Raw genomic sequence first — 21,003 nt, 5'->3', positions numbered from 1 at the left:
ATGATTATATTGTATTTCCTTGGTGTTTTTTTGGGCACTGCAAGATCATGAGCTCCTCTGTTACTTTTCCAATCATATTGTCTATTTGTGTGTGACAGTGTATGTTTACTTCCCTCTTATTGATTGAGTTTTTAAGGTGGGTTTTAAAAGTATTCCAATCTGCATTTGAATAATTGTATATCTGAGCTCCGGAAATAGCAGTCATGGAAAGGTTTTCGATTGTAAAGCGTACGAGTAAATGGTCTGAGGTAAAATCTACCGATGTCAATGGGTTTGATATATTGTGTTTATTATTTGTAATTATAATGTCTATTGTGGAAGGATTAGATTGGGTGTTTACTGGGAAATATGTTGGTGAGTCTGGGTGAAATATGGAAAATTGTCCTTTTTGCAATTCATCAAAGAGGATTTTTCCAGCTCGATTGGCACACACGATTGGAACACAATTCCATAGTCTATGGCGTGCGTTCAGTTCTCCACAAATAAAGAAACTATTTCTCATGTTTGTAAGTTTTCAATGTTGCTTTTAAATTTAACCATATCCGTATTGGCTCCCGGGTGATATGTTCCGATAATTGATAATGGAATGTTGTTATGTCGGATTTCAAGACCTATTGCTTCGATTATTTTCAGATTAAAAGCTGGAAGTAATTTATGACTTAAACTGCTTTTAACCAGTACCATTATACCGCCTTTAGCTCCATTTGCTCTGTCAATTCTGTAAGTTCTATAGTTAGTCACATTGAATGTTTGACCAGGTTTGAGAAAAGTTTCACATACAGTCATAATGTCTATTTTGTTTTTGTTCAAATAATGAATAAGCTCAAGTTTTTTGTTTGAAATGCTGTTAGCATTCCAGTAGGAAACTATTAAATGGTCACGGAAAACAATACTTTTGTACAATTTTGAAAACCACTAGAATCTGGTCTTCTTTTTTGGAACAGTTCCTCAAACATGAGAAAGTTTCTTTTACTATTTCGACAATTTCGTCTGGGTTGAAAAGGTCATTTTTGTTTTCTGCTGTTGCTTTGGCGAATGAACTGTAATTTGGTTGCTGGGTTTGAAACATGTTAGTGTTTGTGTTGGCTGTCTAGGATCGGGATGGTTGAACGGAGGGAAGGTGGGGGAAATTACCGTTTAAAATTGGTGCCTGTTTCGAAGCCACTGTTGACCTGGTCTTATCTATTCCTGCCGTCGTTTTGTTCATGCGAATTGGACATCCAAAATAATTCGCCGTATGGTTTCCTCCGCAGTTAGCACATTTTAATTTGTGCGTTGGTATAACTCCATCCGTCGAGCTCTTTGAAACTGGGCAGTCTGTAGAACCGTGATGTAACAATTTACTGCTCCATGGCCGAACCGTTGGCAGTTCTTGCACTGCATTATCATGCTACTGTTTGAAAAGTAGCTCCATTTCACTACTTCGTGTTCGAGCGCTTTGATGGTCTGTAACACATTCATATCCTTTTTTGAAATGCAGTAGATATACCGCTTGGTCGTCATAACGTTTCTTTTTTATACCCAGCTTCTTGATGGATACAGGTGTGATATTTTCGTCTTTCAGTATGCGTGTGATCTCTTCCAGGGGCATGTCGGTCAAGCCTAGTAACACCACTTTTGTTGTTTTCTCCTCATCTAGTTGATACGTGTGAAACGCAGGCTGCAATCACTTTTTTGTGCACGTCGCCTACGTTTGAACTGGTTACAACGATTGGTGGTGGTAATCTGGTCGTCCTTGTGGTAGTGGATGCGGGATTGGTGGCGATCTCCTGGTCTTCGATCGTTTGTAAAATATCGAACGAATTTTGTTCGGACGTTCTTCCAGATTTCGGCAGATTTCCAGTGTCCACTGAGTTGTGAAATGTACTAAGAGGGACAGCAGCACGCCTCTTGGTGATTAAATGTTTCCTTCGACCCATTTCTGGGCGAGGTGTGTCACGTGTTCCACTGCGTAAGTGCATTGTTGTGTAAGTGTGTTTCCGTCTATAGCTCCCGTAAAAAACGTCTGTTCGCTATCGAGTCTAGATCGGTACTGGAACTCATGATCTCAAAAGCATTCAAAGTTCAAAAGCACACAAGTTAAAAGCAAAGTATTTAGTGTGAAATAGTTTTGTGCAACTGGTTGACCGCTTTTAATATTTGCGTGTATCTTGTGGACTCCATCACAACAGCGTATAATTAATAGAAATGAATCAGTTCAATGAAAGTTAGAGCCTTGCCTTGCCGTCACGAATCCTTTGTAGGCTGCACCGGAGTTCTTCAAGGAAGTGTTCGCAGTTCTCTTTTATTTGTGTTATTTGCCAACGTTTGTACTTCCATCCTCCTTCCTGCCCAGGTTGGAAAGCAGAAATTCCACAAATCTACCTGGGCTTAAAAACTAGCTGTTATGCTCTTTAAATTGGCCCAAGTTCCTTCTCGCGTGGATGCCATACAAATGGCCTATTGCTCTTTCCTGGTAAGTGTTGTGTTTATCTTCTGTAAAGGAACTGTCTCTAAGGGTTTGTAGCTTGACGAGAATCATGAGATCTTATTGTAAGGCTTTTGTCGGAAAAACCGCGATCCTCTCTGCCTGAAGATCGTGTATTGCTTGTTGGGGTCGATCATCCCTAAAATTCACGAGACGCAGCTGTCAGTGATTGATCTCGAAAATGGCACTTTGAACTGAAGACGAGTTTAATAATGCATAGAACAAACGAATACAAATTTGAATTTGTGTTAAAAAAACTAAGCACATATTGTCATTTTTAAAATGATTCTTAGACTTCCTGAGATAACCGTCTCTCAATAGCACGTTCAATTTATGTTAAAATTTCAAACCGTTCGTCTTTGTCAATTACATTAGCAATAGAGTTACACAGTCACATTGGTATAGTTTTATTCACATCAGCATTTACCAAGAACACATTCCTTGGCTACCGGATCGAAATGTTTAAACATTTGACAAACTTGTACCCTGGAAATACCGTTCAGGCAGTAGATGAACTTCTTGCAGTTGGTGGGATGAGCTAAAACTTCACTTCCTGTTTCTGGACAGCCATACGGATCTTGGTATATTGCCTGAAAATTAAGTTGTTGGTTACAAATTGCTACCGTTCTATCAACGACTCAAACTCCACCATACCTGACATTTAGCATTCTCGGGCAAATCACAGATGGAACTAGCCGTATTCCACACTAATCCGTTTGGACATTGCATAAGCAAAGGATTGCCATGATAGCACAAAATGTAGGAAGCACAGTCGTCCACTTTCGGTAGGTACATCGGCACCACTGGATCGTCAACCGCTGGACAGGAGTGTGTTGTGGACGGCATCGCGGTTGTCTTTCCCTCTTCATCCGTTAGCGTCGTTTGGGAAGTCACTGTACTGGATTGCTCGAAATCGGGAGGCAATGGAATGGAGCCGCAATCCACATTTTCGGGAAAATCACACATATCTTGCTGAGTGTTAAATAACATGCCACTGGGACACCGACCAGTCCCCACTGGCATGCTATTCTGGCACAGTAAAAAGGAATCACAGGACAACGGGTTCATGACTGTGGCATCGTCTGGTTTTCCTCGACAAATTTCCATCGGATCGAACTCCTGTGCATCGACTTTTGGCGCCAGAAGTCCACACAGTACGACACTGGTAAGGCGCAGGAATCTGTACGATTTCATAGTGATTTCCCAACAGTTTCGGGCTCAGCGACAACGTTTGAACTGAAGTTTCGTTTCGAATGCTGCAGTTATTTAATATAGGTCATTTTGTCGTAGATTTTCATTGAGCTGTCTTGTATCGGGGTGGTGCAAACGTCCATCGGCCTGTCAACGGCAACGATTTTTTTCTGATGGTATCGAATCCATGTACTAGCTTGCCCTTGAATGTGACGTTTGTCGGTCCACTCGCCGAGGGTGATCGTCGTGAACTATCCTGGGCCATTGGGACCAACACTAATAGTCATGCCCAATGTGCCTAAACGGGTGTGTTGAAGGTATTTTTCAATGAATGAGACCATTGACCGAGTAAAAATAGATAACAGGTAAGTAAGACGGCGTGGCGTTTTATTTATTTCGCACCAGTCTTAGCTATCCTGTGTGTTGGTACGTCATCCTCGTGCTTCTTTTATCAGACACAGAAGAATCTTTTTGTCGGAAAGTGTTCAGGAAGGGTGATATGTTATCGATGAACGGGAGTCACACTTCCGTTTGTTGCTAGATTTAAGACGACTTTACTTTATCACAGCAGTCAACGGTTTTATGACTGGCGTTCGGAATTAGATAACCGAGTTTGCTTTTGGCGTGATAATGAGGAAACTTGTTTTTGTTCGCAAATTATACTTCCTCTGGGAACTGTTTGCCCATCAAATAAGGTGGTGTTATAGCAATAACTGGAGGATAGCACAGTAAAATAATAAATGCTTTCACTCAACTTTAGGGGTTTTCGCTTTAGTAAGCGCTATTGATGTTCCTTTGTTTTCCTTCCGAAATTTGTGATAAGGAGAAACTTACAACTAAAATTAGGACAGGAGCGTTTAAATGAATATATGCTAGACAGGAGAGTCGGTAGCGGTGTTCAACTTATTGGCGATGAAGACGCATAGAGCATTCAGGTGTCGATCACGGAGAGGTTTAAGGTCGAGTAAGGTGCAATTTACGCTAGCCAGCATCAAGTCGCGCTATTGGTCGAGTACCGGAGGGTCACCACAACTACTGATGCGTATACGAGTACCCTGAGTAGATCAATCAGTTGGTTGCCCCTGATGACATTGTCTAGTGGGCTGTAGTAATTCAATGTACGATCTGGTACAACCCCAATGTCACAAACGCAGTCTTTTTGATCGATTCAGTTTATGCTTAGGGGATCGGCTAATGGTGTTTGTGACACATTTTTCACAGAGACACAGAGCACCATAAGCATGAGGCTTGCCTAATCATTCCATCAAAGACACGTTTTGACATGCAGGCATCTACTTTGTCGCATAGAGAAGCAATGGTAGGCCCAAAGACCGAGGCTAGACTGTGAGCGGTATCAAGGATTTTGCAGCAGACAAAGCCTCTGCTGAAGAAATGTAGAAGTCGTCTGATCAGTTACAACAATATTTATTATTAAATTTTAAATTAGCACATTATGTGGGATAAAAAAGTGTCTAAAATTAAATGATAAAAACATAGAAATTGTGATAAAGGGAAAGTAAAGAAAGAACGATGTATATTGTGGTATAGATTTATTGATTTTGTCAGAATCAGCTGTTAGCGTAACTGTAGACGCCGCTTTGTACAGTTAGCTAAAGAGCGTGGAACACAGCGTTCGTTGACCGGGTCCCAATCGGTGAGGAACGGACATCGTTGAGTAGACGCCTTGCCATTCCGACAGTACAAGTACAGATCGCAATAAGTGGGATGACTTAAAAATGTGTTGTTTCTTTCGAAACAAAGTGCGTCAAGATCGATTGGGATAGGTTTTATCTGATTGACAAAAATAAGAATTCAAACATTATGCTGTGCAACCTGGAACTCCGCAAAAAGAAACATTTACCTTGCATTTCACAACTTCGACGGCATCACATTGGTTGCTTTCAGCGTTCCAGTGACTGCCCGGGGCACAGCGCATAAGGAATGGTTTCCGATTGAAGCACAAATAGTACTCCTCACAACTCGTGGGGCTTGCCGTGAAGGATATGTCGTTCGCTTGTGTTTGCTGACAAACATCTTGCGGGTCGGCTATACGATCATGCTCACATGCCACCTTTCTCGGATCGTCACAGTAGAGTTGGGCAGTGTTCCAGTATCTCCCAGCGGTACACTTTTGTAAGATTGGCTTACGATCAACACAGATGTAGTATTCCGAACAGTTGGTGGGACTCTTCACAAAGCTGGGAAAATCCGGATCGCCAGCTAGACAAAATGACTCCGGATCGGTTGCGTTACCCATGGGCGAATTCGTGGTGGGAGTTACAACTACTGTCGTTAATGGGCGCTCCGTAGATGTGACGGTTGACTCCGGCGGTGTGTAACTTTCACACTCAGACGCATCTGTACTACACACATCTTTGGAATGATAAAACATTCCTGAAGGGCACGAGGCGTGTATGGCAGAGTCTCCATTGCACTGGAAAAATTTGGTGCAATCTTCTGGATCGACCACGAAGGAATTGCTCCTGATACCGTCACACAACCCGTTCGGTGTGGGTTGTTGCGACTGAACTGGTAAGGAATTTATGGTAACAAACAGCCAAACCACTGAAAACCACTTACACTCCATGTTACTTCTGTTAACGGTACGATGCGAAACTAAAATGCTATATTGTTCGAGAAGCCTTAAATAAGAGAGACAAACCAGTTGAAAACAGATAAAACAAAACTAGGACACGATATCATAGTTTGTGAAACGTTGTTATCGATTGTACTACTTTCACTGGCGATGTTGAAGAGTTTCTAGAATAATATGTCCAAATGATTATCAGTACGTTTGAAAACTTTCTAAAACGGAGTCACTACGTCGCTACAATATACATAGTTTAAAAGGAAAAAGTAAATAAATAATTATCATGTATTATGAACGATTGTAAAATACATTTAATAACTTCCATTGAATTTTTCCAATTTAAACCCCATTGACACTATTAATGCAAACAATTTCGATGAATTTTGAGCGTTAAAATTGGGAAATTTCCCAATTGAGTTGAAATTGGGACATTATGAACCAATGTTGCCATGGAATTTTCTGTTTGACTTTTATCAATCATTTTATCATCTCACTAATCGCTATCGTTCGCTATCGAGCGTATCGCTAAGGTTGCTATCATGTCAACGGCCCTTTAGTTGAGCAGCATTTCCACAGTGTGCGCGTTGTTCTAAAACAGCTACTACGATGGCTATCTTGGAAACGAAGAGCTTTTGGAGAGCTTTTTATGGCACAGTTACAGGTTATCTCTTTCCTGCCGCATTGAGCGGTTCGACTGAAGTCAACTATAATCGAAAGGTTTCAAGTTCGGTCTTTTGGAACAATTTATTTTTTTACTGTTTGTTGCCGAAGTTCAAATGCGCGGTTCAACGGACGAATTTAGTACAAAGACATTTTGAAGGTGAGGGAAAAGGTGTCCTCGATGCATCTTTAAGACGTCTACTATTTCGGCCATTTCTTTTATTTTTTTCAAACGTTTTCGGAGGATACGAGGGACGGTCCGGAATTTGAACCACGATCCTGCCGTGTGAAGACCGGTGCCGCTATCGCCTCAGGAGTTGTTTTGTACGACATGATTGTTATAAAATCACATCCGGGTCGGACTATTCCGGGACGCATTCGGCATAAATAGACTACTCTGGTACGGGTAAGACAATAATGCCAGTTAAAGTCCTTTCGAATTTTTGATGTCAAGTATCAGTGTCAGAGCGCCGTAAACATTGACACAGTGGCATATTACGAACCTTACAATAAGGGCCGGTAACAGCACAGTTGGTGATATAGTAATAACATCAGTAGCATAATAATCGGGGTGGCCCGGTGCAAGAGGCGACAACGGCGCCGGTCTTCAGATGACAGGACCACCGGGGATCGAATCCCATCCGGGCTGTTCCCCTCGTGGTGAGAACCCGATTATCCAACTACGTGGTATTATTAAGTTCAGACGAAACAGAATAGCGTTTGAGGAGTTGATTTCGATGTGGAGGTGGTGGTGTGCATGAAGAAAACTTAAGGGTGAACAAGATAAAAAATATGCATAAAAAGTCATAGATCTTCGCGCGTAAACGTTTACTTTGACTACAGGTAACAGGCACATATGTTCGTGATGAGCATGATCAGGAAACAGAAAGAACAGAGACAATGACAATTACAAAAGTACAAAATTTGCATTTGCATTCCCGTTGTGGTAGTATCGATGGTTTATTTAAAAAATAAAATAAAAGCCCAATCAAAAAAGCAGTGTAACGTTTCGTCTGATCAGTTTAGGTAGTTGCAGGAGTGTGTTTTGGTATCCCAAACGAGACCATCGTCACAGCGCTTCAGCATGGATTTGCCCTTGTAGCAGAGATAGTAGTGGCGCTCACTCTTGGGATGCTTTACCCAGCGTGCTTGATCGTCCATGCAGCTCACTTTCTTCGGCACGAGCGTCGGCTCGTTCACCTCCCGGTAGGGTGTGAAGTTTTGACATCTGGATTCGGCGATTGTCGTGCACCAGTTGTTTACTGGATCCCAATGCAAGCCCGGGGCACAACTGTGCGGATGGAACTTGCCGTTGTAGCAATAGTAGTACCTGTGTAGGGGGGGGGGGGGGGGGTAAGGGTATCAGGTTAGTTGGCTAGTGTTGCAGTGCTTCATTGAGCAGCTTTCACTCACTTAGAACAGTCGAAACGATCGGCAACGAACACCAGCTTCAGTGGATCGTCCTTCTCCGGGCAGACGTGCTCCTGAAGGTCGCAGTTCGCCAAGCTGGGCAGTGTGCACTGGCTCTGGGCCGCATTGAAGTACAGACCCGGAGCACATCGCTGCAGAACGGCGGTGCCATCGAAACACAGCACGTACTGTGAGCAGCTACGACGGTGCGGTATGCTTAGGACACCTTCCGCCGGACAGTTGTACTCTGCGGACTGAAAGTCGTCCGGCACACTGGGGTGATTTACGTCCAGAATAATTTCATCACTCGGCGTCGGTTCGTACGGTGTGGTCTGCACGGTTGTGGGCAGCTTGGCTTTGCATGACACTAGCACTGCCGGTAGGCACAGCCGCCGGAAGTTATCCCAGTAGAGGCCGTTGGCGCACTCACCGTGCGACAGATACCCTCCGAGACAGATGCGATACCGGGTACAGCTGTACTGGTCGGCAAACGTGGCTCCGTTGCGTTTGCCGATGCACTCCTCATCGAATGCCAGAGTGACACTCAAAATACCGACGAACAAGGTCGCGGCTAGCGAGTTCATGATTGGCACGACAGACCAGCACAATTGTTTAGCGTGAAAAGTTCAGCAATCGTTCTACAACTGACACTCTACCCTTTTCGGTTTGGTGGTTTTGGCTGGTTGGTGTCCGGCTCAGCTTTGTGGAACGCAATGATACATTTCACTTTTAAGGAATTGGTTTTTATTTCCCGCAACGTGTCTTTCCTGCGGAGCGCTGGAGGGTATGGAGCGGTTGGGGGCGTGCTGTACCTGTGGCAAGGTACAGGCCTAAGTGACAGTGTGTAGCATAAATTGGAAAGCTCGGTTAACATACTTATCGGTTCTGTATCGGAACCGTAGTTATCGATTCCCGCATCAGCCCGATACCACGCGAAAAGCGCTCGAGTGTCTGTCACGCCCCGTAGAGTCTGCTTTGAAAATGCATTTTTTGCGCTGCTTTCGCGCGCGCCCGATAAATTTTCAACGCAAAGATGTTTTCGTTTTCGGCCGGCGTAATGTAAAACAAAAGGTTTCCATTTTTTTCCCTCCAGCTGCAATAGCGAAGGTGATGCACTTTTTGTTGCGCTGATTATTATTATCGCGTGTGTGTCCATTTTCAGATGGTTATTATTACATGTTTGACTCCAATATTGGTGCTATCGCATGCGAACTATTTCAACGCCCTTTTGTTATTTTTGTCTTGTGGACTGTAAAGTTAAGCCAGGAGAATGTTTGGGGCATCGATTGTTGCTATTCCTTTCGGCGGTTAATAAGACGCTCCTAATATTCCGAATGTGTTCGATGTTTCGCGATAAGGCGAAATATCAGGGAGGAAATGCCTTGTTTTGTTTCGTGAATTTTTGTTTTTTTTTGGCATTTGTATTTCGTCAGCACATACGGTGCTGGCAATACGGCTTCGAGCCGTCATAGTAAATAAATAATAATCTCGTTATCACGGGTCGCCGATACAATATATCGAAAGGAACTTACCTAGCAATTATACGAAGCTGTTTTAAAACTAGCTTTTTAACACTAAGCGCCATACATAGCTCTTGAAATACGTTTGCAATAAAATCGATTCCTCGATCTGTTCATATTAAGTGCGGTACTCCTTATTTTAATATAATCTTTTCCATAAGTACTTTAGGTACTCTGTCAGTAGATCGTTTATACGAATTGGGAGTGATTGTTGTAAAACTTTGTAAGAGCTAAAGTAGGGTCAAAAGATCAGTAACTGCATAGTTCGTTCTATTCAATCAAATAATCGAACGATCTGCATTCATCAAAATGCCTTACTATAGTTCGATAGGTCTATTCACAAGGTCTGGTTGTAGATGCGACAGCGGTGCCGGTCTTACCACGACAGGACCGGGGTTCAAATACCTTCTGGGCCGTTACACCTGAGTGGGGACCTTTTGGACTGACTATCCAACTATACGGTAACAATAAGTCTAGTAATCCAGTAATGGCAGGCATGACTTTAAGTGATCGTTAGGCCAAGAAAGAAGAAGAAGAAGATTCATCAGGAGCGAGCTGTGTATATGCAGGTCAAGCTAGTACTGGGCTACATAAACATTTTTTTAATTAAAGACAGATGGTTTTTTGAATATTACATGATTTGGCATATATTTGAAGGTACTTAAGATTGTGCCAAATGACTTTCTTAGGCTTCAAAGCATTCGTTTTAATGTTTCAGAAGTTTTGGAATTATTACCAACACCTACGTTGTTATATTAGGCTAGACCAAAGATGACTTATAAGTTCCATTGCGGTTGGCTTTTAACATATCAACGGGATATGGGTATTATGTTGTTAGTATTACAAAGGACCTTAAGATATACGGCCTGGTCGTTATTATGAGATTAAAATAAAAATTACACGTTACCTGCTTGCCGGAGGCTTTGACAGTGACAGAGTACGTCTCGGAATTAAAGTATTAGTTGACGGAAACGATTTTGAGGTAGTAGAGGAGTTATGCTACCTTGGTACGATCTTAATTTCGGACAACAACGTAAGCAACAAAATCCAAAGGTGCATTATTCAGGGGAATCATGCCTACTACGGGCTCCACAGACTCTTGAGATCCAGAAGACTCCTCCAACGCACGAAATGCGCCATATATCGCGCACTGGTACTGCCGGTAGTCCTGTAAGGGCACCAGTCCTGGACTATGCTCTATCAGGAAGGTGTTCGCCAGCTACCAGTCCGGCACGAGGCATACAAGAGCACAGGGAGCTCGTTGGCTGGATCAAGTGTAGTCAGACCTGCGGGAGATCGGATGCAGCCGGGGGAAGAGGAGTGCAGCCATGGATCGGGTTTCCGGGAAAAGAATTAGACACCAGGCCACGTCTTTAAGACGTGGACCTTTCGGAACGTAGAGCTTCGAAATAACTAGGGTTAGGCAAGTTTGCCTTTAATGCTAGGTAAACCAGAAAAAATATCTAACTGTGAGCCGTCAAAAAACTGACAATCAGATCTTGGAGGGTATGGCCCAAATGGCTTGACAATGCCGGTTTTGGGTTTAAAATGCTTGTGAGTTTATTAACGAAAAGCCTGTCTTATATACAAAAAACAATCCCAAAAATTTGGTTGTTAGAATGAGATGGAAATGTTCTAAAGCGGTAGAACCTCGATTATCTGTTTACGTTAGAACGTGTAAGATCGTGTGGGCGATCCTTCTTTTTATTATGACCATGGATAATGAGATCGCGCATCGTGCATTTATGACACAACCTGATACGTTATCATAATTTATCATAATTTAGTATTTTAAGGGGTTTATTCAGGAAAAAAATCTTATTTTGTTTTCGTCATCTCTTATAATTTTACAAAAAATGGCAGACTTCTTACGGGCGGAAGGACAATAGAGGATCTGACATAAATCTCTGGCAAAAGGTTCGATACAGTGATCTGCCAGTCCTTGCTGTTCTCTATAAGTTTCTACGTTAGTCAACAGCAGCATGGATTCATGCCTACCCCCACCAACCTTTGTTGTTTGTCTCTACGGTAATCATCCACCTCGATAACGGTCAACAAGCCGACGCTATCTATCCAGACATTAAATCTGCGTTCAACAGTTTCCCTCATTCCCTACTCCTTGCCAAATTCCTCAAACTCGGCATTTCCCCTAAAATCCTGGAATGGCTAGAATCCTATCTCCTGAACCGCTCCTACTGCGTTAAACTTGACTCTAGTGCTTTACACGAGCTTCCTTGGTCATCTGGCGTTCCGCAAGGCCGCGCCCGCAGCCCCCTCTTTTTTATCCTCTTCATCAATGACCTAAGCTACCTTCTTCCCCCAAACTCCCGTCTAATGTACGATGACGATGTGAAAATTTACCTACATAAAACGCACCCCGTGACTCCAAATTCCTACAACAACTGCAAGATTCCTTCTCTCTCTCTTTGTTGCTCTTCCAACTGCCTCTCCCTAAGCCTCGAGAAGTGTTCCGCCATCTCCTTCTCTTGATCCCCCAATCCTATAAAATAGTGATATATGAAATCCGTAAATTTTCCGATGATATCACTGACCCCTTATGTCTGAAGTCACTTTACTGTAGCTTGGTGCAATCCATCCTTGATTACGGGAGCATCATCTGATGCCCCAGATGACTTCAGTTTGGATCGCCAAGTAGGAACAAATGATGGAACGCTATTTCATCAGACTAGCTACGGCTCTTGATCTCCTCAACCGGATAGGCCTATACGTCCACAACCGATCACTGCGTCCCAATGCTTCGCTAGCTATCGTGTCCCGGCATACGTGCTTCGGTCCTACTCTTTGTATGTCTGCGCAGTTTCAATAAGTAAATAAGTTGTTAAGTTGAGTAAAAGATAAGTTAGAATTATCAGCTACTTATCGCGGTATTTGCTGGTTTAAGTGTTTTAGTTAAGTGGTTAAAGTGTTTTAAGAACAGCTTTGTCAATCGGTGATAGCGCGTCAGCTGCTCCATTTTCACAGCCTTTCTTATTATGCATTGTGAATGAAAGTTCTTCAAGAGTGATCTTGAACTTTTGTACTAAGTCTGCTATATGGGGCTTGTGGTTGGTATAACCCGGCCTCCTTTTCACAATTAAATCCAGCTAAATAACTACAGTCACCGGACATGAAAAACATGACTGAGAATTCAATTTCAATCTCATGGGTAATCTAGTCATTTGAAGTTGTCCTTGAGAAGTAATGAGATGGAGTTTTATTCCAGTTCACACTGGTAATATAATAATAGCTAATAATAGTGAGTAAGGGAGTTTTATTCCAGTTCACACTGGTAATATCCATACGTCCAAAGGCTGATAAAAAGGATCGGCCTGGCCGTATGACTAGGTTTGTAATTTAGAAATCCTCAAATTTTCAAAACTTGAGCATAGCAGCTATAATGACGAATAACAATGCTACAAATACAGTGCTCCTGCTACTGCTGCTGCTGCTGGTGCTATCGATAAAGGAAAAAATCCACCGATACGTGCTACTTATCGTTCGGCATCATACTTTGTTATCGCGCCTGTTTACAGGACTCGACGCACGATACGTCATATGAAGTGTTTCGCGATATTCGATCCCCAAGGTAATTTCTAGAATAATAACAATGGTTGATCAGAAGAAAAAACCCGGTGTCTGGAAGCCAGACGAGGATTACGCATTTCCGTGGAGGTATAAATCAACTGGGACCTAGCATTCCCCCTCCCTCCTAACCGAGGCCCGTCTGTCTGGAGCGTTTGTAGCGGGAGCATAACTTTGTCATCATCCAATTAAAAACTGCGCCAAATACTGCTCTGGCTGACAGCCGTTTATGGCCGCTTGAGGGGTTAACTGTGTGTTTTTTTTTCGTCTGCCAACCTCTGGCTCACAAAACACCGGCCCGGGCGGCGTAGTGATATGCCGTCGTTATCATCGTGCCCGCCGTATCGACCGTTGTCTGGAGTGTCACGGATTAAAATCATTCCCACAGGGCCCAACACGATGCAGACGGTGCTTGTGTAAATTTTGCAGTCCGTGACGTAATATTGACCAGAGTATGTAATTCTCGGGAATATTTTACACCGAACCATAATTCGTGTGTGTCTACAGATTGTGGGAAAAAAGGAGGTGACACCTGAGCGACTGTGCCAGACAGCGTTGTAAATAAAGGCAGAAACCGCATCAACAATGTGTCTGGGGGGGTGGGCAATCAAGTTATTACGGGAGGTTACGTCCGAGGCTCATTGTTAGGGTTAAGGCATCACATTTGAGATATCGAATGTGGAAGCACGTGAGAATTGATTAAATGTGGTCGTTGTGATAGATGTGGTATTTTTGGACATTATATGCAGCCGGGCTAAACCCTCCTCCCATATGCGACGCTGACGTTCCTGCCAGCCAGCCAGTCAAATTAAGGAAACCAGAAATGGCAGGCCAAGCCTTCTAGATGAGAGCGGCAAAAAAGAAGAAGTGCAAGAAAACATACCAGATAACACTTATCTGAAAGTGGACTGTGGCCATAACATTATGAATTCCACGAACATGAGCAATTAGGAGGTTCCATTGCATTAGAAATATTTTACATTAAAGATCTGTTTGATTGACGAGTGATATACTGCCTGAGGTTCAGGCAGTGGCGGATTTTGTCCCTTGGAGGTCTTACGAGGAATAGGATTTCGGACATTCCCTACCCCATCGATTCTGCTGATCGGAGATGAGGTTTTGGTGCGTTTGGGGTCCTTGCGAGCTCGAGGCCTTTCGCGGCCACTTAAGCCTTCAAACGCCAAATAAGATGCACGGACAAGTTTGCTTTAACAGATGCTTGTTTTATTGAATAACTGGAAAGGCGCTGCATGACTACAACTGCGTTCAACACTTCTTAGGATCGCCAAATGCACACAGCTTAATGTCTGCGTAGAAGACTTGGTTCTTTCCACAGGACTGGATGTTTGGTTTGCCCAGCACACAGATGACGAACTTGTTGCAGTTACCGGGATGAGCAATCATATCGATGATCACACCCTTGCACATACCCTTCAGCTCGTTTTCCGTTGGTTCCGGTCCAGGTGCGCTCGTTGCCGTTTCGGTCGTGGTTTCACCTTCACCGATCGTGCACGCTACATTGGCCTCGTAGTCGCACACGCCTCGCGCAGAATCGAAGATGGTTCCGCTCGGCACACAGGTAGCTTCAGCAGTCTCGGTCTCACCCTGACAGGTGACAAAGTTGGCGCAGGTGGTCAGGGATGGAAGTATGGTGCCATCGGGTTGTCCGGCACAGCGGTCACCGGCGGCTGAGGCAGTAGTCGTTGCTGGTGCCTCCGTAGCGGGTGCTTCGGTGGAGGAGCTTTCGTTCGAGTTTTCCTTCGATCCGGAATCTTCCTTAGACTTTTCCTTGGACTTTTCCTTCGACGATTCCTTCGACGATTCCTTCGACGATTCCTTGCTCTTGCCGGCCGAGGCGGCCGAACAGAGAACGACTAGCACGAGGAGAATGCACAGCTTTTTGTTCATCGTGATGAGATTCGGGTATGGTACGATGGGCCACCTTAATTAAGCTTAAATACCGTTTGTCCCACGGCGCTGCGGAGATAATGGACCAGACAAAATCAACAGCTCGCCTGTCTGGCGGTGACAAGGATGCAATAAACAAAAGTTTGTTGTCTGTTTTTTCTGATGATAATGTTTCTTATTACAAACAGCACACGGTGCATTTGTTATTGTTTTATTCGGGAACAAGGAACAGATACCACGAAGCATTCGGTTAGCGAACGTACGTAGTAGCGCGGAGGTACGCGTCAATCCAAGCTTCGCTAGCCACACACGTCACCGGATCACCGTGACCGCAGGTTGCTAGTTCTGCAATGAAGATGGTATTTGACGGGCACTGCTGTACGTTCGGTTGACCCAGCACACAGATCACGTAGCGCGTGCAGTCAGTCGGATGCTCCAGCATGCCTACGGTAACGCCACGGCACAGATCAGTCGGTACGCTAGGGTCTAGCGGTGGACGGGTTGGTTCTTCCGTAGGCATCGGTGGCGCAGCGGTACTGTTTCCGGATGGTCCCGAATCACATTCCACATTTTCCGGGATATCGCACACTTCGCGGTCCCTGTCGAACAGGGTACCCTGCGGCTGGCAGGTGATTTCCTCTGCGATGTCTTCATTTTCACAGCGGAAGAAATTGCTGCAGTTGCGCGATGGTGCCAGCGATCCATCGGGACGGCCCGCACAAGCACCGCCCTCGTAGCACTGAACGTTCTCTGGATGGTCACACACCTCTCGCTGATAGTCGAACAGCGTACCGGCGGGCGCACAGGTGACTTCCTCGTTTTCGAGCTCATTCATGCAGATGATGAAGTTGGTGCAGTTGGTGGCAGGAATAAGCGTTCCGTTGTCTCGGCCAGTGCAACGATTTTCCTCCGTCCAGCAGGTCACAAACTCTGGATGATCACAAACTTCACGCTGATAGTCGTACATGGTACCTACTGGCAGGCAGGCGATCTCTACCTCCCGATCTCCTTGGCATTCCATGAAATTGGAGCAGTTGGCGGACGGGAACAGGGTGCCATCTGGTTGACCTTGGCAGCGGCCTCTGTCAGCCGATGAGTTGCGAGGCACAAAGTTGCCCTGTATCAGGAGCGGCTGCCGTTGGAAGGAAGCTAGTCCTGCACCGACAAGACAGCACAGGCCAGCGATTATGAGTAATTTTTCCATATCTAATTGTACGACGTTTCTTTTTGCGCTCGTACAAAAACTGATGGCAAATGGTAGCATGGGTGGAAGCTTTATAGGGCGATTCGCGCATCTTGCCGGTTAATCTGATCCTCATAAACCCTCATCGATTATCGAGGTACGAAGCGAGCAAGCCCCACCGGGGTTCGTAGTAGGATTCAGATAGTACCTGATATAGCGATTGCCGAGCTGAGAGAGTGTGATTAGATATCGTAGGTCGGGTGTTCGGACGCGACATTTGAGTGTTGGTGGCGATTACTCAAAACATATTCGGCAAAGTACAATAAAACGTAATTGGTACATGTTGAGGTTGTAACTCAATGTACAATTTTATTTTGTAGTTACTGCTAGCTTTAATCATGCTCGATCAGATTTTGTGTACTCCGGGAAGCAAGTACCTTCCAAACCAATATATGTTCTTCTTCTTCCTTGGCACTATAACCTCGAAAGGTCTCGGTCGGCCTTTTCTGGATTTCTGTGACTTAAGTTTACTCGCGCTAGGTAGTTATTCCTGCGAACACTTTATCAATACGCTTTACCATAATTTTAATTTACCAGCTTGCTACTTGGCTCGGATTACACCAGTTGATGCCTATTATTATGCCTACAGGCCTATCCCAACTAGATGAATGAACATCCTGTTGTAACGGTAATAACACACGTACAATATCAATACTTTGAATACAATTACTTAACGTATATTTCACGCATCCTGCTTCGGCGACCGCTGGCGATAGAAGAGAGAGATAAAACTTCGCATACACACACACCGAACCGAGTGACATTTGTCACTCGTCGGGTTGTGAAGCCTAGTACACAAGGCTGTGTACTAAGCACGGTTTCGACACAACCGTATCTCCACAACATCTCCCTCCTAATTCCGGCGGTAAGGCTCCATCCACTGCGGCGGTCTTCGAACCCTCGTAGATCGGCGTAGATGTTCCACCGGTGTTGTTGGTCCGCTATCGGCGGTTGCAAATCCCGGAGACATTGAGGTACTCCCCTCTGCTGGTGCCAACGATGACGAATACAATGGTGATGACGGAAGTACTGACGGAAACGATGACGACGGCGATATAGATGAGGATGACGATGATGATAACGGCGATGCTGTTTGATGATGCGGTATACAGGGCGATACTGATGATGATGCTGGCTTACACGCGTCTATACCCCAAGTGTCTAACAGCACGTCTAACATACGGGGTTTGTTCAAAACCGGCTGAGTATTATCATATCGTCTACGAAGTTGGTTTACGTGCGATCTTTGTAGCTTGTTATCTTCAGTAAGCACTTCATACATTACTCTTCCTAACTTCCCTTGAACTATGCCGCGCACCCATTTCCACTTGTTTCTAAAATACCTTTTTACATAGACCTGATCATTCATATTGTACACTTTTGATAGTATTGCGCAATTCGTTTCATTTATAACTGGCTCAGCTGGATGCCGTAATAATTCCATACAAGTCCGCATACGACGGCCTAACATAACCTCAGCTGGCGATTGATCGTTCTCTAGAAGTTTGTGTGGTGTACTTCGGTACGTTATTAGAAAAACATCTAAAGCTTCTTGTATCGTATTTTCTTCCCCTTCCAATTTGTTTAAAGCCCTTTTAAAGGTATCTACAAATCTTTCGGCCTGTCCGTTTGATTGGGGATGGAAGGGTGCAGTGCGCAGATGTTCTATACCATTAACTGTGCAGAATGTATTAAATTCTGCACCCGTGAACTGTGCCCCATTATCACTCACTAAGGTATTCGGCATTCCAAATCGAACAAATATCCCTCGTAAAATTTGAATAGTCGCACTAGACGTGATTGTTGGAGTCGCTACAATCTCCGGCCACTTAGAATAAGAATCAACAACTAACAGATAATGCATTCCTCCTATTGGTCCGGCAAAATCGACATGCACGCGCTGCCAGGGACCTTTAGCTGCTGGCCATGGGATTGGTATGCTATGAGCCATTGACTTAGCCGCACTTGCACAATTACTACAACGCTTTACTTTTTCTTCTATTTCGCGATCCAACCCGGGCCAATAAACGTAACTTCTCGCAAGGGCCTTCATTCTCTCAATGCCCGGGTGGCCTTTATGAAGCTGAGCTAAACACTTTAATCTTTGATCTCTTGGAATCACTAATCGATCGCCAAATAGTATGCATCCGTTAAAGGTGGATAGAGATTCGCTCCTAACTTGAAAACTTCTGAGTTCAGTATCCACCAGTTTCCTAGTCGGCCATCCGTTTTGAACGTAGTTCGCTACTTGTTCCAATTTAACGTCGTTACTGGTTCCACGCACAATATCTTCAAACGTAAGTGTCATTACTTCCGTGATACATCTAACTAGACATTGCACTTCTTTATCCGCATTAATACTTGCTACAACAAATTCCGGTTCTGGCCTTTCATGTCTATCTATTAAACGTGATAGAACGTCTGCGTTTCCGAATTTATCTGTCGGCACATATTCGATCTTAAAATCGTACATCAACAATGTCAAGGCCCAACGCTGTAGCCTATTCGCCGTATACACTGGAATACCATTGCGTGAACCAAAAATCCGTAATAACGGAGCGTGATCGGTCTGTAGTGTAAATTTCCGCCCGAAAATCATACGATGGAACTTCGTGACAGCAAATATAATAGCTAGGCCCTCTCGATCTGGTTGGCTGTAACCTTCTTCTGCTTTTGTCAGCGCTCGCGCTGCATGCTGCACTACTTTCACAGTTCCATCCGGCATTTTGTGGCTTATCGTAGCCCCTACTCCTACTGAAGACGCACTTCTCCCTCTATCATTGCCGTATCGCGACGCAAATTTATCAATTTCTGACAATCTTCCGTTAACTGGCCTAAAGTAACATCATTTCGCTCTTCTATTTTGCTTAACAGACGCATGCGTATATCCGCATCTCTCTCATCTTTGAGACCGCACACAAAAATCAAGCACTTCAACGCTTCCTCGGACAAACCTCCTAATTCAGCCTCAACAGTTGCTTTGTTAACACGGCACGCGAACATTACATGATCTTCTGTTGCACTTTTCGTTAGCTGTAAGCACTTGAAACGTTGACTCACTTTAGACTCCTGTGAGCCAAACAGCAGCTTCAAACTCCTCAGCGTGGTTGCAAAATCGAAATCATTCGCCTTCGCCGGCATAACGTAGCTGCAATACCGCTCGTGCTCGGCCATTCCGAGCTTCCGTAAAAGTAGCCGCACTCTCGCACCGTCGTCGAGTCTCTCCGCATCCTTCTCGAAAAGTGGTTCGTACCGCGCGTACCAACCGGCAAACGTGGCCCTTGCGTCCGGGTCATAGTTGAACTCTTTTATGCTTCCTGCCAGCAAATCCACGATTTGCTCGGAACTTACCGATTTCGGCTCGGTACGCACGGTCCGGAGGATCGTACTAATCAGCTGTTCCTGCTGCACCATAAATGCCTGTTGTTGGTTTACGAGCATTTCTTGTTGTTTTCTGAACAGCTCCTGAAGCCAATCGCCATTCGGTTGGCCGTTGACCTCCTCGTGCTGACGGTTTCGCGATGGCGTCTCGGCGTCCTGGTTCAAGCTCGTGACGCTTCTCGGTGCTGCACGTTATTTTCTCGTTGCTGGACTGGACTGTATTCGATATTTCTCGTTGCTGCACTTCGCAGATTCGTTTAACTTCTCGTCGCCACTGTTGTAACGGTAATAACACACGTACAATATCAATACTTTGAATACAATTACTTAACGTATATTTCACGCATCCTGCTTCGGCGACCGCTGGCGATAGAAGATAGAGATAAAACTCCGCATACACACACACCGCACCGAGTGACATTTGTCACTCGTCGGGTTGTGAAGCCTAGTACACAAGGCTGTGTACTAAGCACGGTTTCGACACAACCGTATCTCCACAACACATCCTGTGTGTGTTTTTGGCAGATTTAATCAGTGATGATATTGAAGCACCCAATCTGCTTAGTGCTGTGAACTATACTGCTCCGTTCAGGACTCTTAGACCTAGCTCAATATTCCGACAGACCTATTGCTAGACAGATCGAATGAACTGGGCAAGAGCCGCCTTAAGTTAAGAGTCTGTTCGTGTTCGGTGAGTTCCGTGAATCGCTGGACTTACTTTACTAAGACAAGCACCGCCAGATTGTATTGTAGAGACGAAATAACCGAAATAAATGAATAATGAATTTTGATGGATGGATTCAGCTAAGCATTGTAGAGTATGTGCGGTGAAATCAACTTATCGACTTGCTAAAGCAACGAGCTCGAAACCTCACAGTCCCAGATGCTTAAGGACCGCTCTACTGCTCTTAAGCTGTATAAGAACTGGGCATCCTACTTGCTAGTTGGTGTTTTTTTTCTGCAAAGGGCCTTGCGTGGTCCGTTGTATTTAAATTATAAACATAAACATAAAATAATTCACTCAATTACTCATGCTGCTTGTTATGCTTCA

General features: G+C 44.4%; 5 protein-coding genes across 5 annotated transcripts; all 5 read right to left on the bottom strand.

Moving 5' to 3' along the window:
• Positions 1 to 2,850: 2,850 nt before the first annotated feature.
• On the bottom strand, positions 2,851 to 6,255 carry LOC118507753. Its single transcript, XM_036046763.1, has 4 exons — positions 5,520 to 6,255; positions 5,239 to 5,449; positions 3,122 to 3,684; positions 2,851 to 3,057 (listed from the first exon to the last, which is right to left on the bottom strand). Exons 1-4 carry the CDS (start codon positions 6,243 to 6,245, stop codon positions 2,884 to 2,886), a joined length of 1,674 nt encoding a protein of 557 aa, XP_035902656.1. The 5' UTR covers positions 6,246 to 6,255; the 3' UTR covers positions 2,851 to 2,883.
• Positions 6,256 to 7,831: 1,576 nt separating this feature from the next.
• LOC118508072 (probable chitinase 10) lies at positions 7,832 to 9,049 on the bottom strand. Its single transcript, XM_036047535.1, has 2 exons — positions 8,322 to 9,049; positions 7,832 to 8,238 (listed from the first exon to the last, which is right to left on the bottom strand). Exons 1-2 carry the CDS (start codon positions 8,900 to 8,902, stop codon positions 7,926 to 7,928), a joined length of 894 nt encoding a protein of 297 aa, XP_035903428.1. The 5' UTR covers positions 8,903 to 9,049; the 3' UTR covers positions 7,832 to 7,925.
• A 5,573-nt stretch (positions 9,050 to 14,622) lies between these two features.
• LOC118508076 (probable endochitinase) lies at positions 14,623 to 15,466 on the bottom strand. The gene has a single exon (XM_036047540.1). The coding sequence runs from the start codon at positions 15,326 to 15,328 to the stop codon at positions 14,687 to 14,689; it is 642 nt and encodes a 213-aa protein (XP_035903433.1). The 5' UTR covers positions 15,329 to 15,466; the 3' UTR covers positions 14,623 to 14,686.
• A 15-nt stretch (positions 15,467 to 15,481) lies between these two features.
• Positions 15,482 to 16,586, bottom strand: LOC118508070. Its single transcript, XM_036047533.1, has one exon. It carries the CDS (start codon positions 16,530 to 16,532, stop codon positions 15,579 to 15,581), a length of 954 nt encoding a protein of 317 aa, XP_035903426.1. The 5' UTR covers positions 16,533 to 16,586; the 3' UTR covers positions 15,482 to 15,578.
• LOC118508066 (uncharacterized protein K02A2.6-like) lies at positions 15,952 to 19,455 on the bottom strand. Its single transcript, XM_036047523.1, has one exon. The coding sequence runs from the start codon at positions 19,294 to 19,296 to the stop codon at positions 17,425 to 17,427; it is 1,872 nt and encodes a 623-aa protein (XP_035903416.1). The 5' UTR covers positions 19,297 to 19,455; the 3' UTR covers positions 15,952 to 17,424.
• Positions 19,456 to 21,003: the final 1,548 nt, after the last annotated feature.

Source organism: Anopheles stephensi, chromosome 2 (genome assembly GCF_013141755.1).
Source record: "Anopheles stephensi strain Indian chromosome 2, UCI_ANSTEP_V1.0, whole genome shotgun sequence".
NCBI lineage: Eukaryota > Metazoa > Arthropoda > Insecta > Diptera > Culicidae > Anopheles > Anopheles stephensi.
This window is presented reverse-complemented; position numbering and strand designations above follow the sequence as displayed.